Source organism: Liolophura sinensis, chromosome 8, assembly GCF_032854445.1.
Source record: "Liolophura sinensis isolate JHLJ2023 chromosome 8, CUHK_Ljap_v2, whole genome shotgun sequence".
Lineage (NCBI taxonomy): Eukaryota > Metazoa > Mollusca > Polyplacophora > Chitonida > Chitonidae > Liolophura > Liolophura sinensis.
This window is the reverse complement of record NC_088302.1, coordinates 22,836,360-22,863,076: the sequence shown is the minus strand read 5'-3', so window position 1 is coordinate 22,863,076 and position 26,717 is coordinate 22,836,360. Positions and strand designations below refer to the sequence as shown.

At 40.4% G+C, this 26,717-nt stretch overlaps 2 protein-coding genes across 2 annotated transcripts; one reads left to right on the top strand and one right to left on the bottom strand.

Moving 5' to 3' along the window:
* The first annotated feature begins 719 nt into the window (after positions 1 to 719).
* Positions 720 to 8,587, top strand: LOC135473332 (protocadherin-11 X-linked-like). Its single transcript, XM_064753181.1, has 3 exons — positions 720 to 3,455; positions 4,580 to 4,691; positions 7,640 to 8,587. Exons 1-3 carry the CDS (start codon positions 720 to 722, stop codon positions 8,197 to 8,199), a joined length of 3,408 nt encoding a protein of 1,135 aa, XP_064609251.1. The 3' UTR covers positions 8,200 to 8,587.
* A 3,852-nt stretch (positions 8,588 to 12,439) lies between these two features.
* On the bottom strand, positions 12,440 to 17,638 carry LOC135473331 (protocadherin alpha-4-like). The gene is made up of 4 exons (XM_064753180.1): positions 15,041 to 17,638; positions 14,735 to 14,839; positions 13,397 to 13,538; positions 12,440 to 12,873 (listed from the first exon to the last, which is right to left on the bottom strand). The coding sequence occupies exons 1-4, from the start codon at positions 17,636 to 17,638 to the stop codon at positions 12,440 to 12,442; spliced, it is 3,279 nt and encodes a 1,092-aa protein (XP_064609250.1).
* Positions 17,639 to 26,717: the final 9,079 nt, after the last annotated feature.

Sequence of the window (26,717 nt, the reverse complement as noted above, 5' to 3'; positions counted from 1 at the left end):
ATATGTTCTGTAAGGTTCCTTGATAAATAAGGTGATAATGACGGCATTTAGAGGATAGCGCCCGGATTAGGTGCCAAGTGATGCGTGCACGTCGCCCGGGATGTCGTCCTTCTGAAGGTACCCGAGGAAGTCGGTCTCATTACGACGGTTTCCTTACAAGGGGACACAAATTGTGAAGACGTTGATCCAGTTTAAACCCGTGTAAATCTTTCACCTGCCGAGCTCGCGGCAACGTGAAGGCTGCGGAATGTATTCCTTCTATACGCCATCAAATATGATCCCGACGGGCCCGGCTGGTCGGGACTGTCGAGGCAGACTGAGATCCTTTTAAGTGAATTAGAATGCCGGTCGGCTTTAACCCTCACATAAAGCCAGTATGATAGTTATCCGTAATTAAGAAAGGACATACCTGTGCTGATTACTCAGGTGAGAATAGATGCTCAGGATTAGCCCTTCAAAGCCAGGGCTTAACTTAAGCACTTCCCCAAACACTTCGGTAAATATTTATTTTCTCTCTATTTGCAGAGTCCACTAGCGTTTTTTGTTGACTGCCGATCTCATTGACTTCACTTGAGAGGGGACAGGGAAGTTAAACTGAATACAAGTGTATTACCAGGGCATTTCCCCAACGGGACGGATGTGCTAGCCGAGCCAGAGAGACATCATTATGTTGGTGAGGACACTTTCTTCAGTCTCCTTCGTGCTTTGAAAACTTAATTATGGCTTTAGCAATGAAAATGTCTTGTTTTAGACTGTTGGCATTAAGTGTGCTCTTTGCTGGGATTTACGGACAGACTTACACCCTCAGTGTTGTGGAAGAGAAACCGAAGGGCACATTGGTTGGCAGCATTCAGAATGACCCCCAGTTCGTTAAGTCACTGGCCTCCGTAAACAGAACCGCTCTCAAGTTTATGTTTTTTGGCCAGAGAAATCCTTGGATTAATAGTTTCCGAATGGAGGAGGTGTCAGGAATAATTTACACGACGGAAATTTTGGATCGGGAAATTATATGCCCTGATCTGCCATCAGAATGTTTTCAGGATTTCGATGTGGCTGTTCACTCCGATGCCATTTTCAAAATTCTCAAGTTAAAAATTGTAATAGAAGACATTAATGACAATGCCCCAGAATTCCCTAAGGCGGAAGTGACGGTTAACATACCGGAGTCAGCGCCTATCGGTTTTAAAGTACCCATCAGAGGAGCCACTGACAAAGACACCGGTAAGTCTCATGGTGTCGAAAAGTACGAGATTTTCCCAGCGGACGGTCAATTCACTGTCAGTGTAATCGAAAACTTGGACGGCTCACCTGAAGTGGGAATTGTGGTTGGCCGGACGCTGGACAGAGAGCTCATGTCATCTCACTCGGTGGAAATTCTGGCTAAAGATGGCGGTGTTCCTCCGAGGACAGGAACCGTTAAGGTGACAATTCTGGTGACAGACGCAAATGACCATTCTCCCACGTTTAGCCGGACTGTGTACAACATCAGCGTTCTGGAAAACCTCCCCGTGAACACCAGTATCATCCAGGTGAAAGCCACAGACAGAGATACCGGAGTAAACGGCAAAATCAGTTACCGATTCAGTACCCGAACCGCGGCAAAATTTTCAGATGTATTCCAGATAAATACCGCTTCGGGTGAGATTCGTGTGGTTGGCGTGGTGGATTATGAGACGGAGCAGCAGTACCGCCTGGTGGTGGAAGCAGCGGATATGGGGGTGCAACCCCGCACAGCGCAGGCTCTTGTGCTAGTGAACCTCACTGACACCAACGACAATACACCAAGCTTGAAGTACAATTTCTTACCAAGAGGTGACCACGCCATAATTTCTGAAAACGCGAATATTAACGACTTTGTGGCCCACATATCAGCCCTGGACAGAGACAATGGCCAGAACGCTGAGGTCAACTGTACTATTGGTAACCCTGAGTTTAAGCTTGAGAGGCTGTATGACAATGAGTTTCAGGTGAACCTGGGCGTGAAACTTAACCGCGAAACCATATCGGAATATAATGTGACCATACTGTGCAACGATAGAGGGAAACCCTCGCTTACCGTGGCAGGCCATTTTCTTGTGATTGTGGCAGACGAAAACGATAATTCACCCGAGTTCAAACTATCCTCATATGTGATAACCCTCAAGGAAAACACCTCTGTTGGGGAAGGAGTCCTTCACCTAAATGCTACTGATGACGATATAGGTAAAAACGGTAAAGTCTCCTACGAACTCTATGGAAACGACAGTTCATTTTTCAAAATAGACAATGTGTCTGGTATGTTGTCTCTAAGACAGAAATTGGACTACGAGAACACATCGGAGATATCATTCACGGTGATGGCCAGTGACGCTGGGATACCGCCTCGCCATACTAACGCCACGGTGGCCGTCATGATTGTAGACGTTAACGACGAGCGGCCGAAATTTAACCAAACGTTTTACCGGTTTAGTGTTTTGGAGAACAGCCCACTTGGCACCGTGATAGGTAGTGTGGTAGCTTCTGACCCTGATTTGGGTTTAGGAGGCAAGGTTTCCTATACAATAAGCGATACGCCTGAATCCACAGGGATGTTTGCTGTATCCTCTGAAGACGGCCTGATTACCACAGCGAAGAACATTGACAGAGAAAAGAGCCCTATGGTTCGCTTCTTCGTCGTTGCCACAGACAAGGGAGATAACCCTTTGACGTCCACCGTCGGAGTGGCAGTTGAAATCCTGGATGTTAATGATAACTCACCTATGGTGCAACTTCCTTATGTTGCTAACAGCTCAGTTATTGTCTACTCCAACCAGCCACCACAGACGCCATTCGTGAAACTCGTCGCTGAGGATCCGGATGCTGGCGAGAATGGGACGCTAACATTCGCCATTGAGGCTGGTGATCCTAAATCTCTCTTCGGGATGAACGCGCAAAGTGGAGAAATCTTTCTTAGACTGAACAGTTCTTCCAAAGACTCGATAATTTCTCAAGAATCTGCCAGCCTTTTGGTATCAGTCAAAGACCACGGCTCACCACAGCGAGTCACTCTGAAGCGGTTCAACGTAACTGTGTTGCCCACGAACGTCTCCGGCTCCGTGACACCGGTCTCAGACGGATTACCAAACAACTTCATCATCGTTATTGCCGTTATTTGTGCCACCACGTTCCTTTCTGTCATCATTATCATCACCATATTCATCATCAGACGCCAGAACCGGAGAGACCCGTCCGCGGGATTTACTGGCAAAACACAGCCAGATAAGGCTAAAGTGAATGTTAACGTTGACGGCAAATCAGGAACACACTCTACAAATCCTAACCAAACCAATGGAAAAACCAAAAAGGGAGTTAACTTTGTGTTTCAAAACGAGCAAGGCCTTTTATCTGGAGAATCGACAACTGACCCTCCATCCAAGATGGCGGGCAACAAACAACGACCGTCCCATGACGTCGTCAGACAGCCTGCGTCACTAACGGTGAGTCCGGACTACATTATGAATAATTTTGCGTTGTTTCACTTTGTGGCACCGCTTTGAAGTGTATAAGTTTCAATTCCTGTTTATTGTCGCATGATGCTGTTTACACCTGGTCGTACTTCCCATCATATATACTGAGAAAGTGAATAGTTTTTAGCTTGTATCTTGTGCATATCCGAATTTACCGTTAACACTGGCTTGTCGTTATTCATGATTTTTTGGCAAAGTTATGTATTTTTATAAAGTTTACTTTTGCTTTTCACAGCTACAACTAATCATTTAGCTGCATATCTTCATCGAAATAAATGCCTCGTAGACTATAAACTCTTAAATAAATTAGTATATCTGTAAAAAGAACAAACTTTACCCATGTTACATTCTTTCAAGTGCATCAGTGTGAAAAAGTATGTTTTTTGCCAAGAGTTTTATTAGCATGTCACAGAAACCGAGAAATTTATGCTATTACAGACACAAAACTCTCTGAACCTTATATGGCTGGATGCCAAAGCTGAACCTGGAAGAACAAAGACAGAAGGATACTCGAATATCATATCGCCCAATAATGTCCCTGCTAGCGCCAAACTTTGGCTGCATGGCCCCCGGGTAAGGTTATTCATCATCACAGGAATCGGGAAATAGAGCGGGCATCCGGAGTTAAGGGTGGGGGGGCGGGGGGGGGAGAGCGTATACATGTAGTTACTGTTTGCTGACTGCTTGCCAACCAAGCATTGCATGATATTTTCCAGCGATAAATGCTTTTGTATTGTTAGTTAGTCATAAGCCTATTTCTAACACAGTTTTATTGATCTGAAACCTGCCCTGCAATTTGTGCTTTTAGATGCATCACTGCTTCACCTGACCTTAATTGTCTGCAGCTGTGTATTAGTAGAGGGAAGTTAATCAGAGTAGTTAGGGACATGTAACACAAATAAATCAGCATAAAGTGGAAAACAGTTATCGCGCCAGTTAAAGGGATACTAAAGCGCATCCTGGTTCCCGAGCCTCGATACATCGAAGAAATGCAATGTTCGGAGTGATATAAAGCCCGGGAACCAGGATTATAATATCTGCACTGTAAGACAAGGATAGTGTGTACTAGTCTGAACTTCTACCTATTGATGTAGGGTGATGATGAAACCAGTAACGTATCGGGAGAGACAGTGACGAGTGATAGTGGGCGAGGCGGAAGTGAGGAAGATGCGCACAGCAGACGCCATTATCCTATGGATGAGCAAGGTACGACACTTCCGCTGGTTCACCCATATATTTCTTGTTTGAATCTTGCACCTTGTTGTTGTCCTTAGCAATGCTCCCAGTAACACTGACAAGTACGCCTCACGGCCTGACTTGTTTATATTGTCAAATGCTAATGTCTCATGGCTGTATCGAAAATGAAAGTGAAAGCACCAGGCTCGCAAAAGGCTCAGCTTTAGCAAATCTGCACCTTTGTAGAAAGGGATAATATATTATACTAATCACGACGGAATTCTACATCTCTAACAGCATGGTTCTGGTAAAGAAATAATATCACTAATAAAACATAACGTTTGTCAACATTTTTTGGCAGAAATCATTGCTTTGGAAAAAAACAGGTGTTATATGCATTTAGTTGCTCTATAGCTTCAGTGTCACTTTTTAATTTGACTGTAATCAATATTTTGGTTGCCACCTGTCCTTATCTTGAACACGCATGCCTGAAAGTCATCTTGCGTTGTATTGATTACTTATTTGTTCATAAATTAGGGGCGGGGAAAGTTAAAAGAACATATATATGGGGTTGAGGGTCGGATTGTTAAAACAATAACATTTAACAAATAATACACAGTACGTTTAACCTTCTGTGTTTTATTTCGCCAAAAGTAAGTTTTGAATTTGCAACCGTTAAGAATTAAGGTACTGAAGTAGTTTCTAAGCTGCTCAACCTGTAATCATCCACAATAACTCATGCACCTTTTACCTTATTTCTCCGCAGCCTTCAGCCCTCACTATGTGTGATGGGACTAGCACGTACTCGGTGAGTTCCGGATATCTCCGGAAATATGTTTCTAACCCACATCCGGGCTTCTCATTAACCCGTACCTTGTCAGAGAAATATCTTTACCATGTGATGTACAAAAAAAATGAGTTGATGCCGATGCCAACGGCAACCTATCAGCTTGTTTTACACATTTCTGACAACTGCATTACAAGTGTGGCTGATGTATTCTGCTTTGCTACTGTGCACGGGTGCTGGGTTTTTTGACATCAATTCACTTGAAGACACTTTTACGTTTTTGTCGGATGTGGAAGTTCGAAATTACATGGTGTTGACAAACAAGCCCTCTCAATGGAGGAAATAACTTGTGGTAAAGATATAACTCTCGGCATTTTTGCTTGACTCGTTTGGGAAAATTGTATAGGTAGAGTATGTTGTGGTAGAGAGCATGCAAATCATCCATAAATACGGTCTCTCCTAGTGTGCATCACTCTGTCTTTCTTAAGCATTGTCCAAAATATATCAAATCTATATTACTGACTGGCTCAAATGACTTGATTATACGACAATTTAAAAATATTCGAAAATATTCACAATTATGTATCAACTGCCCATAGAGTCGACATTGATAAAGACAGCTATCCTTTATTCTGACCACAATACCTGTCTACCTAAGTGACTTACAACTATATTGTATATTTCCTGTATCATATTCCCATATCATACTATTATTTCGCATGAATGAATTGGGGAATAGCATGGAAATGTTGTATATATCCTTAAGAATGGTAAATGGTTTATATATTCTTGAGGAGACTCCTAAGTGGCCCCTGGCTGTGGAGAATCCTCGACAAAAAAATAAAGAATTTAAAAATGTGTTGTGGATACTGTAATATGTACCTAATATCTACGGAGCACAAGTGCTATATCTTGAATTAAGGGAAAGGAAAAACCACCTTGAATAATGTTCGCAGTTTCTCTTCTTTAAAATGACCAAAATGCTACTTTGTAGACAGATTACTAATGGTGCTAGGGCTTGTCAGGTCAAGCGCTTTTCTAAGAATGTTGCTCTTGACCGGCAGCTGGTGAAGGGAGTATATCAGGGCAATCCCTCTCAGCTGAAGCCTGCGATGACTGACACAAGCCTTACGTCAGCTCATATTAGGGCCCTCTATGTCGTCACTAGCACTAAATGTTATTTACTGCCCTCGTTACTGACTACCACTCAACACTCATCATAAGTTATGGTACACTGCTTCGCAAGCATTTCTAACTTCTGTGGAAAAACGAATTATAAATTACTTGGTGCTGGACATGTCAGAGCTATTTCTTCAAAACGACCGCCACAAGCAATTACTACAGGCGATTCCACAAAGCCAAACATGACTTAAGTCAAAAGCTGAAATGTGATTTTAAACGTTTATTTTTGGAATGTAAAAATTAAAACTGAAAAAGAACCTCTTGATTATCGATATTATCAAATTTATGGAAATTTGAACATCTTGAGCCATAAACTTCGTAGGCCTATTACATTAAGGCTTCAAATCTAGTTTTAATACAGAAGTCAAAAATCGTTTTGTGGACTCGGGCCCATTGAATTATTAAGTAAACCTCACTAAGAGTTGTTAATCATTTTTAACATATTTACATACTGTTGAGTTCTACCTAATACCCTCAATAGACAGTCATTCATAAGTGTATCGGTAACTAACACACTCATGCACGTGGAACGGAACAGACTCGCTGTGGTTTGAAGGGGATTCCCCTGAACCATCCATTTAGAACTTTCTGATGTCTGGACTTCTAGCATCTATAATTAAGCTCTCAAGAAATTATGATAATCAAGTGAATAGTCCTCTGCGTCTGAATATGACAATATTAAACAGATATTTTGAGTGTTGAAAATATTTCTAGAGGCTTTTTGTGACATTATTATTTTATATTTTTGAGACATTTATATTTATTGGATGGCGGTTGGATTTTACTGCTCGTTTGTCTTAAGTTCGTGTGAATGTAATAGCCTATATTTATCAGTGTGTTTGTCATCCTGCGCTAGTGCATGGTGCATGACTTTTTTTTAATGATCTTGTTAATGCAGATAACTGTTTTTGGTATTTGTACACAAATTAATTATGTCTTTATATTATTTTCAAACCGCTATTATTGCATTAAAATCATTTTGACCATTGTTGTTACATTTCAATTCCAGAATGCTTGACGAAGAATTCGAGTGATTGTGGTTTGGAAGGTGAATACGTGGACATGCAGAGGTCGCCGTTATCTTACATGGCGTCCCTACGTAACCATAACGACATGAACCGGAAATTGCCGGAGCATTACTACAACATCCTGAGGAGAACGCCACGGCTGTGTGACAACGGCAACAACGTGGTTTCTCGACCGGGGAATAGTGCTGAGCATGACCACCAGGGTTACACACGGATGTCTCCTGTCAGTTCGGAGGCTCGGTCCGGGTCTGCCTCGCCCCCTCCGCCCATTCCTAGACGTCAGCAGCTTTCCCTCAGAGCTTCACACGGGGTCAACAAACGTGCACTACTCTCAGACCCTGTCATTAAAATCGACGTCGGACAGATCTGTCGGTCGCAGCGACGACAAGATATTACCAGCTCACATGACAGTCTCGTGAACAGAAGTGACGTCACGGGGACGACGTTTGATGACGACAGCGCAACGACAACGTCAGGCAGCTACAGCATCGACGACTTGTCCGAGTGTGAAAGTCAGGAGGCCCAAACGGCCAGCGTGTGATGACAGCGTCAGATTTGTCTGAAAGACTGATTGGAATTAGAGTGACGCCATCAACATGGCGACCAGTGTCACTTATTATATGGCGAATATGCCTATCCTGAAATGGAAAATTGTTAATCGGTTCTTTGATGAAACAGACTAACATCTTGATCGTTTTGATGAAAAAGACATTTTTGCTACATGCTTGAAGTGCATGCAGCGTTTGTTTTGTGCCAAATTTTCCTCAATTTGTCCTCTGTATGAGGACTGAGGCAGCAATGTGTTATAACAGAGTTATCCTCCTATCATTATGTACATGTATTATATAGTCGTCCTCATTTCATTACTGTGTTATATAGATTCATCCTCATCTCGCTACCGTGTTGTATAGATTCTTACTTGGTTCACTGCTGCGTTATAGGATATACTCATCATCATTTAACTGCTGAGTTATACTGACATATATTTCAAAATCCTCATTTCAAAATTGGTAATATTCCTGCCAAATTAGTCATTTACATCATCCATCCATTGTTTGAATAAATTATGCAAACTAAGTTTGTTGAGTGCGCTGGGCATTGAAGCCAACAAAATGCATTGTGCATAGGCACTTTATGTACAATGTGCATGTCGGAAATGTGCTGAGATATTGTTTTGCATCAGATGTCTAGAAAACTTTTTGAAAACGGAGATTTCTATTAATAAAGTATTTCCTATGATACATCTGCTGTTGAATATGTGAAATAGATGACGCTTTCAACGACTAATGGTGGGGGTGATCGTCTTTATTTACGCTACTCACAAAGCGATCGTAGGCAAAGTTGATTGTAATCACCATGGCGACACATATTAAAGACATGTTGCTATGGTAGTTACACTCAAGTCAGGCCACAAATGCTTTGGGCAAGAAGACCATAACATCAGATATGAATGATATTTGATAATCATAGAGACTGAAAGTTGTTGATGCTTGAGATAACTTGTTCAGTGAATTTGTAAGTTATTTGGATTTTGTTTCGAGTGATCTTTAACGTTGTACTCAGGAATTTTTCACTGATAAGACATCGTTTAGCTTTATTAGTAGGGAACAGAATTGTCAAGAGTAAACCACCGTCCTTGGACAGGTACTTGACAAGCTTCCTGACCAGCAAGATATGGATTCGAGCCTGTGATCTCTTTTATGAGAGTCTGATTGCAACCGGGATAACAAAGCAGTAGCTGAACGAGCCAGACAGACTGGCGAACAATTAATTTAAGTGGAATACTCAACCTCTGTTGTAGACCTACATCAACACATTTATTATCAGAGCGTAGTCAATTGGTTATTTTTGTACTGAGCGTGTCTTTCATAATACGTTGGGTTATTATCAGATTATAGTACCGTGATGTCACTAAAACAAAGTATCCAAGTGCGTGATGGTCAGGTTCCATTATAATACATTACCGCCTAACTCAAACAATAATTAGTCTCGGAAAACCCCACACTGTATGCTCATGGCGGCAGGTAACGCAAGATTGCAGGGCTATTCGAGACTATGTCATGACTCCATCATACTTTGGTGCCGCCTCAATAAAAGGCGATAACACAAAACTGTATTTCTGAAGCTAATTTAACACTGATTTAACTATCAACAACGTTTAAAAAAACTTCCAAGAAAATGGCTAAGCAAACTTCTTATAGACAGCTTGGATGGCCCAGTAGTTAGAGGGTCCGCTTCGGTGTCGAGAGATCTTGTGTTTAATCCGGGTCGGATCACATCAACGACTTCAAAATACAGGTAGTTGCCTCGACTGGCGTTGGCCATTGAGAAGTTAGAGCAGGAAACAGAACTAGTTTGTCCGGTGTCAGTATACTGGATGGAGTGTCATGGCTGATGTCTTCGGTATGATACTTCAGTGGCACTCTGTCAGAGAAGACACACAATAGACACTCCGAATGACCCTTCATCGCCATATGACTGAAAAATTATTATGTAAGACGCAAAACCTAGTCATGTTCACATCCATATATATAGGTGTCAGTGACATTTTCCCCAGTCATGGTGACTTGGTATGCTTTCCTCTGAGATCGGTCAAATTCTCCACAATCTGTACAATAAATACATTGGTAAGACTCAGTTTGACTGTTGCCCGGGCCATCCGTGAATGAGGTGTTCACTGTATTGATTTTAACAGCCTATTGTCGGTTAGCGCGCTAGCGCAGCGTAATGACCCAGGAGCTTCTCACCAATGCGGTCGCTGTGAGTTAAAGTCCAGATCATGCTGGCTTCCTCTCCGGCTGTAAGTGGGAAGGTCTGTCAGCAACCTGCGGATGGTCGTGGGTTTCCCCCGGGCTGTGCCCGGTTTCCACCCACCATAATGCTGGCTAACGCCGTCGTATAAGTGAAATATTCTTGAGTACGGCGTAAAACACCAATCAAAAAACAAAAAAAAACAAAAAAAAACAGCCTATTGACAGGAGGCAAACACATTCAGCCGCGAGAGGATTCAGCTCATTAGGAGTTATTTCCCTTGCCTGGCAATTTCTGGACTAAGTAGCTGCTTTGTTATACATGACGTGATACTTTCCCCAGACAGTATATACCAACTCTCACAGCCCAGAGCTGTTGCCACTAAGATTTAGTTTGAATTAAATACAACTGACTGTACACCACGGTCTCAAAGATGTACCTATACCGTGAAAACTGTAGAGATAAATAATGACTATGACTATCAAAATACTAAGAATAAGTTAATTTACATGGTTTAAAAACCAGATGGAATTGTGGTTTCCCTGATGAACTTGGCGGGCTAATACCCTGGGACTGGGATCACGAAATGATTTAAGTCAAAGTTTCGATCAATAAACTTCGTATTTTCCTTTCCGTTATTTCAGCTGAAATTTGTTTCACGATAAAATACCCAGGATTTACGCTGTCATGCAATATTTTGACCTTGATTTTGAATTTTACTGTGATTTGAAATTCGCTAATTGACTGGAGTTCATTCGTTGTAAAGTACAAGCACAAGAATATTTCACTTGTACGAATGCGTTCGTGTTCATGGTTGGGCAAAGCTGGAGTAAACCAAAGACATTTGACAGGTATCTGACGAACTTGCCCACATCTGACTGACAGATTTTCATCCGCAGAGCGGATGTATATATATAAGTTCAATATATATATTCAAGTTCAATCAAGAAAAGACATATCTTTGATAATCTCTTTAGCTGGTATGAGCACATAGTTTATTTGAAGATAGTAATGATATCACAGATGTATATGAAATAATTTACAAAATAAATACATTCCCCGTAACATAAATACATTTACAAACATATTCTCTACAAAGTCTTTTGCTGGCAGCCATATGGTTTATAGTTTTAGAAAGCCCTCTCATCTCCTAAAATAAAATGATCGCCTATATTTTGGTTCAGATCCCGCACATACTGCCAAATATAACACAGGCACATGTACATATCTAAAATACATGTATACACCTGGCAAACAGAATGGAAGTTTTAAAAGAACTTTTTAGACTGTGGTGTCATCGTCCATAAAAACAGGAAAGGACAGCTTTCAGTTATGTGGGCTCCACAACATTGGCATCCGGCAGAAACAAGAACCTTGTTCCACAAAGCGATTGTGGACTAAGTTGATTGTAACTACCATGAGTAGGCCTAACTATCTCCTTAATATGTAGTTACAAAAGTAGTAACTATCGTCGTACACGAGGCTATTGTCGATGTGCAAAGCAGGTTCCAAATTATCAAGCCAGGAATCTTCCAATCTGGCATCGTGCGTTGTATAATACGATGTATAATATGGTTTTCGGCTCCCAACAGGGTAAGTATGTACATGTACACCTTAGGCAACTGGGAGTTGCGCAACTGTAGGCCAGGGGCTTTGGATACTGTCTAATTCATCCAGATGTAATATCAAACAATTTGTTTCATACGAGTTAGTAAAACGATTCCCGCGGCATCCGCGGCTCAGTAGGTTAGCGCGCTAGCGCAGCGTAATGACCCCTCACACCAATGCGGTCGTTGTGAGTTCAAGTCCAGCTCATGCTGGCTTCCTCTCCCACCGTAAAGGCCTGCGCAGCAACCTGAGGATGGTCGTGGGTCTCCCCCGGGCTGTACCCGGTTTCCACTCACCATAATGCTGGCCGCTGTCGTATAATTGAAATATTCTTGAGTACGGCGTAAAACACCAATCAAATAAATAAATAAATAAACAAAACGAGTCCCCATGATAATTAATAAATAGACACATAGCGAGCGCTAAACATCAAACTCAGCACATTCTACAAAGTCGACAGTATAACTGCCAGATGTTGTTGTTGCACCATCATCACTGTCTGAATGACTTGACTGTCTGACATACTCTGTCCCATCGCCTACGGTGTGTTTAGAATGTTTAGCTAGATGCCCTTTTCGGTAATTGTCTATTGTGGCGTTGTTCTTCATGGGAATATGGAATGGTGGGTCGACGTTACTCCCTTTGAATATCGACTGCCTAGCAGACGAGGGGTTGTGAACGGAAGTGTGACAAGAAGCGTGCGATGAAGTTTGACGGTGATTGTGAAAGTTGCTGTACATCCGTCCGTTTTCTGGTAAAGTAGAAATTGAGGATAAACAAGACCTCTGCATATCCATGTAGTCTCCTTCTGGACATTCTGTTTTGCTGGTGTTTGTTGATTCTTGGATGGTGTGATCTGAAGAGATAAAATAAACACCCATTACATGGACAAAATGTATGACCACTCGTACACCATGACGGTGTGTTCCAAATGGATAAATGGATAATTCACTTCCAAAACCAGTTAAAACACTTTGAAAAACTTTCAAATTTCTAATATTATTATTTCTTAAACAGATATTCCTTAAGTAACAAGTTCATTGAGTTTCTCCTTGTGCCTGTTGCTGTTTCAGTCTCGACACGATGTATGGCTGAAATACTGCCATTGTGGAGTGAAACTTCATTCATTCATCCATTCATTGCATCCTCGTCGTGGCCGTCGTGCCGACGTTTCCTGCGTGGTGTTAAAGGGTACAGAAGAACCTCTCTAGCTTAATGTAATTCGGTCCTGATCTGTTGTTCACCCCTGCCTTCACAATGCATTACAAAAGACCAATGGTCATTTCAGTTTGAACGGGAAGTCGCACCTCATTGCACAAAGATGTGGAGGCCTACTCATGCGGATAAAAGCAAACAGAAATGTGATCGATTGTGCTTACCTTGGTGGCTGTTGATGTTTTCCTGGCTGTCCGCCTCACTCACTCCCCGCCCACTGTCACTGGCCATCGTCTCCAGGGACATCTGACTAAAACTCTTCGCTGTGAAGCGACTGTTCGTGCTGGACGTCCGTGGGATGAGATGCTGTAAGGTACAAATATACTAGATCAGATCTTATCAGTGGATAAAATGTCTGTGTGTAAGTATGATTAGTTTCTGAGAGGTTTCAAAATGGAGAACATGAGAAATCCTTACACATGTCGATCCAAAGGCCGTTCTCTATTAATCTTTTCTGTATTAAGTAACTGTTCGTGTATCATTGTGCTGGAAAAGCAAAGTTTTAGGCCGCGAGCACTTCAACGTAATTACAGCAGAGAATGTGTGTTTTTACACAGCTTGGAACCGGCTTGCGTAGGCGTGAAATGACGTCTTAGCGAGTCGTCTGATCTGCTCCGCACATCCGCATTGCGGGTTTAATTTCTGACAAGATAGTTTAAGCTAGCAAATAAATAAATAAATGAATGAATAAATCAATCGTGATTAAGGGCGTAACATGTGCATCGCATGGCAAACCTGCATTCGTGCAATACCGTACAGGCGATTAAAGTTGGCGTTCTGATATACATGCATTGAATGTTGAAATTCTACACTTAACAATCAAATCATGAAGCCGAGACAAAATATAAGTTTCTGTAATGTAATGAAAAAGTTGAGTATATAGAACATTGACGAGGAATCAAAGAATAAGTAAGTATTAGGAAATGTCTTCAGTGCCTTGCTAATGTCACCAAACATGACAGGTCTAAACAAGTACTTATTACCTGATCGCTACACCGATGATCGCGGCTGATCTCGGTTAAAGATTAATCCACGTTTAACGAGTAGGTATTAACTTTAAGCCAGTGATTAGGATATGGTAATATGTATACAGGAAACAGATTAAGTGCACCAGGCTGTGTGTATAATGCATTATGATTAAACCTTGTCCAAGACATAAATCTGATTTGGCTTTGATCAGTACATGCACTCCACGCCATGGGTTTAAGCGGAACAGAAAAATGGTCGTCTCAGTTTTTCTAGAAGATGCCACTTCACAACTCAGTGACTCTCCTATTTGGCGTGACTTCTTGAGACGCTGAATATGTTATTTGCCGCGAAGCTTAAACGCCAGGCCTAAAGTAACGGTGAATTTTGCAGTAATTACACATAATCAGTTATGCCGAAGAACACCGACTTTATACGCTTAGATACACATCTTGTTGCGAAAAACAACAAAACTGAATTCAGGGATAAGTGTCCAACTTCGTCGTATTATACAAGAAAACAGTTTTAAGTCTTACCTCATTCTTCCTTGAGTAGTTGAGCCAGACTCCCGTGTGTCCGTGTTGCGAGAGCGTGAAGACATCGATGGGGCTGTCGGATGTCAGTCTCAGGGGAGAGCAAGTCTGTAATATAAAGCACACATTAAATATTAAATATATTTATATTCGTCTGTTGGATATTTCAATATATCTTTTTTTAAAAACTAGGCTGTAAAACCGTATTTTACTTGAGCAACAATGCTAGTCTTTAAATATCGTATATCTGCGTTCTACTTTATCATTAAAAATGAAATATATCAAGTGAAATCAAAGAGGGAATTGTACCTCAGATTTTTGTAGCAGAGTATCATCAGCAAGTATCAGATTGGCCTTGTTCTCAATGTTCTCATTCACAGATTTGTTGGCCACATCGACATTCTGCGAAGCTTCCACTTTTACGTTGTACCCAAAAGAGTCAGTAGTTATCGCTCCTTGCCGAGGCGGTTTGGGAGTGGATCTCCTGACGATGCATATCCCAATCAGTATCAGAATCGACAAAAGTGTGGTGATGCAGATTACGATGATAACTGTTGTCACATTAGAGGCAATGTCTGAGATTTCAGACGAACTGCCAAGAGGGAAGACGACAAACAAACGGGTGACATCTTCCAGTGGTGGGTTTCCACGGTCTCTGACCAGGATGTCAATGGTGTATGTTCGTCCTTCAAAGTTCTCTCCCTTATTCACGAGCCAGATGCTTCCGTTCTCTGAATCTACACGGAAAGTATGGCGAAGATCTTCGTTCTCCATTTCATACACAAGAGCTTTGTTTTCTCCGAAGTCGGCGTCCTGTGCCAGGACTGTGGCTATTGGTACAGTGCTGTATTGAAGATCTGTAGATAAAACTACTGTATTGTTGATGTCGTTTGGGAACATTATAACGGGTCTATTGTCATTGATATCAAGGAGTCGAATCGTCACTTCAGCCGAGGAGATTTGCGAAGATCTATTGATGTCAGCGGCTATGGCGGTTATCGTGACGTCAGAAGTTGTCTCCCTGTCTAATGGCCGCAAGGTCGTGATAACGCCATTGGCGGAAATTGAGAAGGCAGGAATAACAGAGCGTTCCTCTCTCAAAGAGTAAGTCACGAGCCCACCATAGTTTTTATCTGGATCGGAAGCGGCTACCTGTCCCACATAAGCGCCCTTTGTACTGTTTTCTTTCAAATAAAACTCGTACGTTGTTTGGTTGAACTCCGGTGCCTCGTCATTAACATCCAAAATCGTCACTTCGATGACTGCGGATGAATTACGATAAGGGTTACCTCCGTCTCGTGCTTCAACCATCACCGTCATCTGCCTCTTCGATTCGTAATCCAGAGCCTGCGACACTTCTATCCTACCGGAGTCTGGGTTAACAGAAAAGAAGTCCTTGTTTTCTCCGATCAAGAAGTACCTGACCTTGCCGTTCTCTGTGGGGTCCGCGTCTGAAGCTAACAGGGTTATAACTTCCTCCCCTATGGGTAGATCTTCTCGAATTGTAACCGTATATTCAGGCTCGACAAAATAGGGGCTATTGTCATTTTCATCCAGAACTATCACCTTGAATGTTCTAGTGTCGCTCAGAGGGAGATTACCTTTGTCAGTACACTTCACCGTAACATTAATCTCTGATATCAGTTCTCGATCCAGTGTGGTGTTCAACATCACCTGGAACTCATTGTCGTACAGCCACTCAATTTTGAAAGCATCTGACGTTGTCCGGCAGTCGACGTCGGAGTTCAGACCCTGATCACGATCAGACACCGAAATATGGGCAACAAAGTCGTCCACTTGGCTGCTTTCGGATACTTCTGCTTCGTTTCTGTCGGACAGAAAGTTAAAGCTGACAACGGGGACGTTGTCGTTCACATCCTGGACGTTAACGATTACCAACGCCTGCGAAGTCTGCCGCGGGTTCCCTTCATCAGTGGCTTCCACGACCAAACGGTATTCTCTCCTAGCTTCGAAATCTAACGTATCTTTCAGTAGAATTTTTCCCGAGGCAGCATCAGTGACAAAGAAGTTCGGAAATTTGGAGACTGTTCTTGGGCTGAATCGGTAACTGATTTTGCCGTTTACTCCGGTGTCTCTGTCTGTGGCTTTCACCTGGATGATACTGGTGTTCACGGGGAGGTTTTCCAGAACACTGATGTTGTACACAGATCGACTAAACGTGGGAGAATGGTCGTTGGCGTCTGTCACCAGAATTGTCACCTTAACGGTTCCTGTCCTCGGAGGAACACCGCCATCTTTAGCCAGAATTTCCACCGAGTGAGATGACATGAGCTCTCTGTCCAGCTTCTGGCCAACCACAATTCCCACTTCAGGCGAGCCGTCCAAGTTTTCGATTACACTGACAGTGAATTGACCGTCCGCTGGGAAAATCTCGTATTTCTGGACACCGTGGGACTTACCGGTGTCTTTGTCAGTGGCTCCTCTGATGGGTACATTAAAACCGATAGGCGCTGATTCCGGTATGCTAACAGTCACTTCCGATTCAGAAAATTCCGGGGCATTGTCATTGATGTCTACAACAGTCAACTCAACTCGGAAAAGGCGAAGGAAGGTTTCCGAGTGAGCAGCGACATCTATATCCGCTTGACATATTGCTTGTTGATCCGGACACAAAGCTTCACGGTCCAGCACAGCAGCGGTGCTAATTTCTCCAGTTCCCTGGTTTACTGTGAAAAATTCCTTCCACGGATTTCCCTGGGTTAAGATTTTGTACCTGAGGTCGGTCTTCTGTGACAGATCAAGTATGTCCAGGAAGCCGGCTCCACGCGTGACAAACCCTACCGAGGTTCCACTCGGCTGGTTCTCTTTCACAGATAACTGAATGGGCTGGGCATTCGCGTACCGTATCAAAACAGCCGCACAAATAAAACACAACCTACAAGCCATCGGAAAAACCGCAAGATCTTGTAATTGACTACCCTGCCTGTTATTTACGTCTCTGGCGATTAAGCCAACTTCCTGTCTTTGGAAAGTGCACTTCACCGAATTCCAGGTCAGTCAGTATTGCCCAATGTATGCAGGCTTTAGAATCCCACGTATTTAATACTTCACACAGGAATCACATTCATCAAGCATCAGTCATTTCTGTGACAAATCCATGCAGACGAAAATGGTGGGCTTTGGTTCAACACTTTTCTCGAAATGATATGATCAGAATTTGATAGCCTGAAAACAAAACAAATTTTACATCATTGCCATATTTAAAAATTTTATACACAGCTTGTTTCCGATGAGAGAGTAAGCAAATTTGTGTAATTAGGCCTATATATATAAGACTATTTGCGCAACGCATCAAATGTATATTATACCATCCCACAGTAATTTACAAAAACGAAATGAGAGTCCTATAGCCCCATAGGCCTACATGTTGATTGACTGACGCCACTCTCTAGAGCAATATGGGGTAATTATTATGGACTAGATACAGGTAAAAGTAAGACATTTGTGAACAAATTTAAAAAGTTATTTAGACTGGGTCATGATTTTCCATTTGAGTAAGTTTTTTAAATCATTTTTAAATAGTCAGCAAAAATTCAAGTCCTTGCATGTTCTCTTGAAACAATGAAACTGGACAACACTTTAGCCTTTTGATCCTGTGTCTTTTCTTGACAGAAAAGACGGTATATGTAATAAAATGACATATATACACAATTTAAAAACTACACCTGTACACGTGGGGAACAAGTCATTTTAGTCAAAAGACACTTTAAATGTAGTACATGTAGTACCAAAAACGTGTAGTAGGCGACACGCCCTCCGCGGTCTCGAACACAGCTGTGGAAACATGCAGATCTATACAGTTTTCACGTTTACTTCACCTTTATACAAAAGAGAAATGTCAGGATTATTGTAACTGATCACACTTGTTTTTCACAGTGTGTAATGTCACATCTGTTATTTGTTACGCTATTTGTTACATCTGGCCTAACATGCCTATTAGCTGCAACAAACTGCTCTGTAAATCGCTCTGTCTGTGTCAGTGGTTTTTTATTTTTTGGTTTTTTTTTGGTACATTCTTTCTTTAACATTGGCCGTACACTTAACAAATGTCATGGATGAAAAACCAGATCGCATTTTTGTTGTATGTTGCAATTATTGGCTCTTGTTTTCATATTATTCTACAAATCTTTCGATATAACCTTATAGATGTAGGATAATGCGCAGTGCAATTTGAATACCATAAATAGTATCATCTTCCTATCAAAATCCTATGATAACTATTTATCATTTATCAATCGATGAATAACTGAACAGTATTCAAACTTCTCAGCGCAGCATCCTCATTATATACATACCTTTGAAAAATAAGAACTGTTAATATTCTTTTTAGCATAGATCTGAAGTGGATCCGGTGATTAAGCAATCTATGATCAACGAGGCAAAATTCATCCACTTAATACTCACATTTTTGGACAAAAAGTAACTTGAAATATTTTGTATATTAAACACAAATCAATAAGCTAGATTTGCGAGTTTATGACACGAGTAGATGAATCACGTAGCTATACACGTACCTACCTATATGATAGCCGTATACTGGCTGTCATAGGCCTGTTATGTGTGGTCCAAAGTAGTGTTTAAAGTCGTTGTTTCCCCCAGGACCATTTGGTTCATTTGTAAGCTATGATTTACTGCCTATCCTTTAATATACCCAGATCTCTCCTCAGGAGGTAATCCCCCACATCTTAATCCCTGTGCACCACTGATTGGCCTGGGCGGTGAACGTTGTCTAATAACTAGGCTTTGGAGAACTAGTCCGGCGGCGCCTTACTGCCAAAACCCTTTCCCCCCTCCCCCCCCCCTTCCTTCCTCTCCACCACGCACCCACCACGCCCACACCGCTGTGACAAACAGTTCTCCTTAAAGGGCACCAGATTCTGGATGTGCACTATTTATATCCATGTTTTGCAACCACGAGCATTTTTTTTAAAAAGAATTTCATTGGTATTTAATGGTTCTCGGTGCCCAAACACGAAAACCTGTTCTCCGTCAGCGAAATAGACAAATTCTAAATGTTGAGAGAGAAAAATTACCTCCAGTGTGAAATTTTTCTAAGCATGTGGTAACTGCTGGCAAATTATTTTACCCTAAACTTTAATTTTAATTTTAGCGGTCTAATTCAACCGCTGTTCAATAAGTTTTTAATTTTAATTATAACATTAGACTTAGAAAGTAATTTTATTGGTAATAACTAAAATTCAGTCAATGTTGGTAATTATTTCAATCCACCTATATTGTTTGGGAATTGGCGTATTCCGATTTCTTTCACAAGTTACTTTTTCATATTTTCTCTATTTTATTCTTGTCCCTAACTCTTTTGGCAAGGATTATTGCTCGAGTCTGGACAGAGGAGCTCCGATTGTCCACTGAGGACGGTGTGACACCACCTCTAGCTTCACCCCCGGGGAGAGAGGGCAGAGTGCTGACGGGCGAACCAGCACGAACACGCGCCGACGGGATAAGACCGTCAATAACTGCTCTCCATGAGAGAGGGACGTCGTTGTGATCTACCTATAGCTCTGTACGATGACACATAGACGAGTGGGACAGGCTACGACTGTCTAGTCATAACTGGCATCGAAATGTTCTTTAAGGAGACTGAACTCCTCAAACCTTGTTTGAAGTTGAACGTGCCCTATTTTTTTAATAGGCTACTCGGCAAATAGGTCTATTTCATCTTTATTTAGACAGAACTGGATATTCACAAGTTACTTTTTCATTTTTTCTCTATATTTTTCCTGTGCCTAACTCTTGTGGCAAGGATTGGATATAATTGGGTATATATTATAAAATTTCAGTTTAGTTGAAAGAAATAAAGGAAACCATAATTATAACGTTACCTTTATTCATTTTTTAAATGTCGATATTTTGATTTTGGGTTTTTTTTCTGTGATGAAACTTAACCAGGGAGAGTAAACAAAGAGCAGTGACGACAATTGTGTAAATTGGCAACCGGTGAAATACGGCGTCTTGTCAGTGCTTACGCTTTCAACCTCTGAGATACAGTTATAGACTTAACGCTAAAAAAGGGAAAATAAAGAATTTGAATTCAGGAATGGAGCACAACTTATATAGCAAACTTTTCAGGCATCTGGTGAATCTGTGTTTGTTTGCTTGAGGTGTTACTATCACATCCACATAAAAAAACATTGTACAGACATATATACCAGCCTTGTATATGACAAAACCAAATTGTACTTTAAATGGGGGAACTTTGGCATGTGTATGCCTAAGGTATTGACAACGAAGGTTCGGCTTGTCACGACCACAAGTGAGCTCTCAACTCCAGTCCGTCTGTCTGTCTGCATGTCTGTGTGTTTGGCACTGACGTCGTAGACAGACAGGCTACATAAACATGCCATGCATGTTGCTCTTGTGAGGGAAAAATGCTTCCATGTTACATAGGTATGTCGTTTTAACCTTAGTCTATAGTCACATTTGGCTGTGTATGCATGTTATAACATTTACTTATTTATTTATTTCTTTATTTATTTATTTATTTATTTACTCAAGAATATTTCACTTATACGACGGCGGCACTTGTATAATATGTATATGTGCACACGACATAAATGTTTGTAAATAAGGCGTCAAACTCCAATGAAATAAATAAATAAACTAATGTATGTAATGTACATACACATTTGTACTATAAATATTGAGTCTCCCAAAGCCTTGCTTAGAGAGTATATACACAACCTAGATTCAATGAAATTGCAAGTACACCAAAAAGGTAAACATTTGTTTCATCGTGAGATTTTTGAATTGTACTTCATTTGTAGAGCGCGAATTTTGTGGAAACCAAATAAGGTTTCGAACCATCGACCTGAGAGCCAAACTTATACATACTCGCTACCAACCCATGTTTTGTAGCCAGAAAGTGCCCGATCGAATAACAGTACCACATGTACTGTATATAACAAGGGTTTGTTAAAGACATCTCATAACTTCAGTTATATGGATATTCAAGTCGATAGACTTTTGTTTTTGTTATCCCATTCATGTGATATAAACGTAATTATGGATCCATTTTCAGTGTTTGTATCATGAAATTTAGCCTAAAAGAAAATAAACGAAAACTTAGTTTGTTGAATTTAGTTTGTGGCTCTTGATATATAAAGACTTTGTCGTGGCCGATAAAATGGTATATTTTGTGCCATTAATACATGCCATTTAAATATACCGTTGGTTTCTATATTGCATTCTTTCTTCGGAAATTTATTGAAATAAAATATATAGCACTATAACCGTAAAACTGTCGCGCTCAATCAAAGGATGCAAATCTAGATAGGCGCCTACATAATATTTAAAAAAAAGGCAAATATGTACGTGCAAGAAAACCCAAATCACCGCCATATTTGTGATGTCACATATACTATGTTCAAGAAAAGCTACAAAAAAATAATTAAGATATTTTGAGGCTTTATTGGGTTTATGAAATTCTAACTAAAACTCTGCAGCCCTTTATTAATCACATAACGCTTCAAAATAGCTGAATTATTTTGGAATTTTTGTGCAACAAAATTCTGCAGTACTATTATAGTAGTATAAGAATGTACATGTACTCAGACCGGAACCCTGTTGTATCCACCTAGATAAGGAACGTACACTAGAGGAATTAGCTCGGGGATTATTGAAAATCAATGCCTGATTAAGCGTTTTTTCACGTATCATGATTAATCATTTGGCTTTCTTCCTACAAATCCACATAAATACAAGCCCCTTTGAAACAAAGTAGTTTGAAGTGGATATTTAGCAAAATTTTTTGATGCACATTGAACATTCAAACTAAGTATAATATACCGATCACTACAGTGTGTAGACCCCGACCCTATATACACTCTGCCCCGCCCTATACCACACCCACAGTCGACCTCAAGTACCCACTGCACCCTATACAGGCTGCTTTCTCCACTCTTATTACCTCGAGGGTAATTACTCATAACACAACGACTAATGATTCTTTTGACACCTGTGTTAACTACAAATCAAGTAATCAATATCCCAAAATTGACAGGCAGTTTATACACTTACCAATAATCCGTCAACGATCACAAGGTAGTTATATATTTGTAATATTTAGAGACGAGCTATATTGCCTTTAGTGTATAATTTATTTGTGTGCTGTATGAAGACGTCTGACAAAGTGAAGTATATATAAACACACATAAATGTAGTATTAAAGGGACTTTGATTTTATATATATATAATATATTCTCTTAGAAAATATCCAGAAAACGGACTAAAATCTATATACATGTATATATAGACATATACTTATTGTGCATAAATCTAATAAGAATGTCTAATTATTCTAATTAGAGATTAGAAAAATTAATGTGGGATATTTTTACATATGTGGAGCCATCGAAAAACTTTACACACAATAAATATAAACATACACTTACTGAAAGAGTGGCGACACTGTTCAAGCTGTCTTCTATACTGTCGTATGGACTACATTATATGTGGTTAAAATCACTTAGCTATAAAATATCAGAAATACAGGTGTATATTTTTGTACAAGGATAAAAAAAAATCATGTTGACCAGAAAACTACAACTTGATATACCGGAAAACAACAACAGTGTACTAAATTGTTTACGCATGACTTGTCACCTCCGCCGCCCAGGGTGAGTTACCTGTCGCCTTTTGTGTTGGACTGATCATCAGTTCACACGTGGAAATACCTGAGTATTGCTTCAGGTGATCTGGTCGGCATTCCAGTGAAGTGCGCCACTTTGATGATCATACCTGTTGTACTGTGAAGTCTGTTTAACGCCGACCCGTCCCTGTATATCTACATACTTATATCTATTGTCCTAGAGTCTCGTCCACATGGCCATACCGGATGGGGAACTCTCCCAATTAAACTTAGGTGGTATATATATAGACATATCTACACAAACTGGTGCACCTGTAACTTGATATTGTCGTCAGATCTTCAGCTAAAACATGTGGTGATTCAAAAATATCTATATATGCACAGAATAGAATACACGATATCATATTATACGCAAGGTCGATGCCATTTACAGGAAGCCTTGCATTCAAATTTTCCACCTAAATACTATACTCTGTGCTCTCGATATAAAGTTATGTGCTGGTGTTCCCAGGAAATCAAAACGTAATTTCCTTTATTAATTGGGGTGTATAGGATCTATGCATATGTGTAGTATTTGTACACAGAGTATAATAATAGCTTCGTGTTTAATAAGGGTATGTCGATATACAGTAGAAGAAGGGGTGTAAATATAGTAACTGAAGTGTTCAGGACTTTGCGGAAGTTCACTTATGTGTAGAATGTATGAATCGTATTGCTTGTTTCACGCACACATGCGCAGTGTGTGCAGATACATGAGTTGTAACTATACCTAGAGAAGTAATTACCATGATGCATGAATCTGATGCAGCTAATAAACACAAAACAGGTGCAGGTGCAGGGAACTGAAAGATGCTGCATGATCAACAAGTTCGCTATAAAGATGCGTTGTTACTCTCTGTTGTGTCGGTTCCTGTTACGATGCATTGCAGGAAATTGTCACAAATTTATTTTGTTTGATATTCACTTATTGCCCAGACATTTTGAAGTGACTTTCGTTAACTGTTACGGTGAGAGTTACGTTGGCTGCCGATTTTACATCTACATGGTAGCTAATTGCATTCAAATGATAATTTTTCTCACCAACATTGATGTACATGTATTTTATATTCATGGTGTGTAAGGGAACAATTGGTGTAGGTATATAGGGACTGGTTCCTTTCATTTCTGTGTTTTAGACACCTCTCAAAGTGGAATTGTTTTACTGCATGACATTTCGGGGCTTTCCTTTCAACCGCTGAGTTGGTACTTGTTGCCTCGCTTGGCGCTCAGCACTGAGAGTTTAGAGCAAGGAAACATGACTGGTTAGCTCGGTATCAGTGGAATGTGACTTGGTGGAGTGTCATGCTTGGTGTCTTCGGCATGATACTTCAGTGGCGGCAGCATTTTGGCGGCCCTGTCACAAGAAGACACAGTATATGTACACACACTTATGTGAATGAAAAACTGCAACGTTTAACTCCAGGCATCCATTCATGCATTCAGTGGCTAAGTCACACGCGACGTGAGTTCAGCGCTGTTCTTGGAGCAGAGAATCCTCAAGAAAACCTAGCTACCGTTGCTCTCTGTTTGTGTGGCGTAGTCTTATATGAAGATTTTTGTTGACTACATTGTCTTCCTATATGCAATATGAGATATGTCACATATGGAAAGGTCCACCAGTTTAGAATTTTCCGAAAATACACTCAAAAAATTAATCTGTTAAGTTTAACAAAGTCAGTGGTCTGCATAAGTGATGCTAGAACGCTTTCTGTTATTATTATAACACTGCGACATATTCAACATAATATCCTATTACCCTGATAGAAACTTAATGTCGAATTAATAGAATATGTGTATTATATTTAACAAAATAATCTGTTGTAATAACAGAATACATTCTACCATCACTCAGAGAACAGACTTTCCCTGTTAAATTAAACAGATTGATTTTAGGAGTGTATACTTTGGACACTCCGATACATTCCATACTTGGCAGTGGGATCACGAGCTGTCTCACACGTAAGTCTGATTTTGTCTTATCGTGAAGACATTTTACCGGGCTAAAATGGTGACTTATACAAGTAATAGAAATTTATATCTTAATATAATTTCTTTATTTTTGTCCTGGGCTTTCGTGATAATCATGAAACCTGGCATTTGAATTCAAATATTTAAAACAATAACACAAGTTTAGGCTAAATCTGACTTAAGGTTAAGACAGCTGTGTGATCCAGAGGCCAGCTATATACCGGCCACCATCATATGAAAGACATTTTCTTTAATAGAAATTTTCAGCGTATCATAATACACCGAATTGCTCACAATATTGCCATCCAGTAAATATTAGACTTGTACCTGTACTATCTAAAATGGGTTAAAATGATTTTAAAATCTCCGACTGGCTTTATAAATTTTACTAACTTTACTATCGTTTTTGAAGGGTATTACGCTATAATACATGCACAGGCGAGGTTGATACTTTGTGAAACTATTTTTTTTTTTGAGTTATTTTAAAACAATAGCTAAATTTCAATTGAATTTGCGCTGATTGATATTTTTTTTTGTGTGCCAAAAATCTCTGGTATAGCCTCTTTAAGACGCATGCATATGTGAAAAGCAACATACTGGATACATACGCATAATGTATGATAAGCTAATATTAAAGAGATGTGGTCGATCAACAATACCCGTTTACAGGGCAGCATAAATCTGGAGCACATACACAAAAGCAAGCGCAATTTCACAATAACTATTTCACAAGTACGATTTCGCGTCGTCTTGCACCCAGGTTCCTCGTTATATTAATATCTCACATTAAAAGATATAACTTGAACAATTCGACCGAACGACCCACTGACAGAACGACCGAGAGATCTATAGTCACAGGTGAAATAAAGCCACGAAAAGCATACTTTATTACTGAGTGAGTGAGTGAGTGATTGGGGTTTAAAGTCGTGCTCAACAATTTTTCAGTCATATGACGACGAACTTTATTATTGAGTAGGCTATACTGTATTGCTTTTATTTAATCTGTAAGATAAACCGAAGTTGCTTATATTGTGGAACAGTAAGCCGATAACATGTTACAACCTTAAAAACCTTTGACAAATACATGTATTTCTTGAGTCAAAATTCAGTATGCGCTATCAAGGAGGTAGATGGCACAATCAACACTGCTAAAGCACTATCGAGAGAATTAATTTTTTGTATCAGCTATACTCGTAACTGTTTCTTTGAGCTTAAATATAACAAAGTTGAAACACCCTAATATTTTGACAGTAGTAGACTCTAGTTTGTATCCCGAACGAATATACATGGAGAACAACTAAACAAGCACAGTTGGTAGAGCGTCCGCTTCGGGATCGGTAGATCCAGGATCAA

What these genes read in the sequence shown, in the direction of transcription:
- LOC135473331 (XM_064753180.1), bottom strand. Translation starts at nt 17,638, where the DNA reads ATGGCTTGTAGGTTGTGTTTTATTTGTGCGGCTGTTTTGATACGGTAC. An exon ending in CTCTGCTACAAAAATCTGAG is followed by an intron (nt 14,840 to 15,040) that starts GTACAATTCCCT and finishes TTTATATTACAG; the next exon opens with ACTTGCTCTCCCCTGAGACT. An exon ending in ACTACTCAAGGAAGAATGAG is followed by an intron (nt 13,539 to 14,734) that starts GTAAGACTTAAA and finishes TGTACCTTACAG; the next exon opens with CATCTCATCCCACGGACGTC.
- LOC135473332 (XM_064753181.1), top strand. Translation starts at nt 720, where the DNA reads ATGGCTTTAGCAATGAAAATGTCTTGTTTTAGACTGTTGGCATTAAGT. An exon ending in GACAGCCTGCGTCACTAACG is followed by an intron (nt 3,456 to 4,579) that starts GTGAGTCCGGAC and finishes CTATTGATGTAG; the next exon opens with GGTGATGATGAAACCAGTAA. An exon ending in TTATCCTATGGATGAGCAAG is followed by an intron (nt 4,692 to 7,639) that starts GTACGACACTTC and finishes TTTCAATTCCAG; the next exon opens with AATGCTTGACGAAGAATTCG.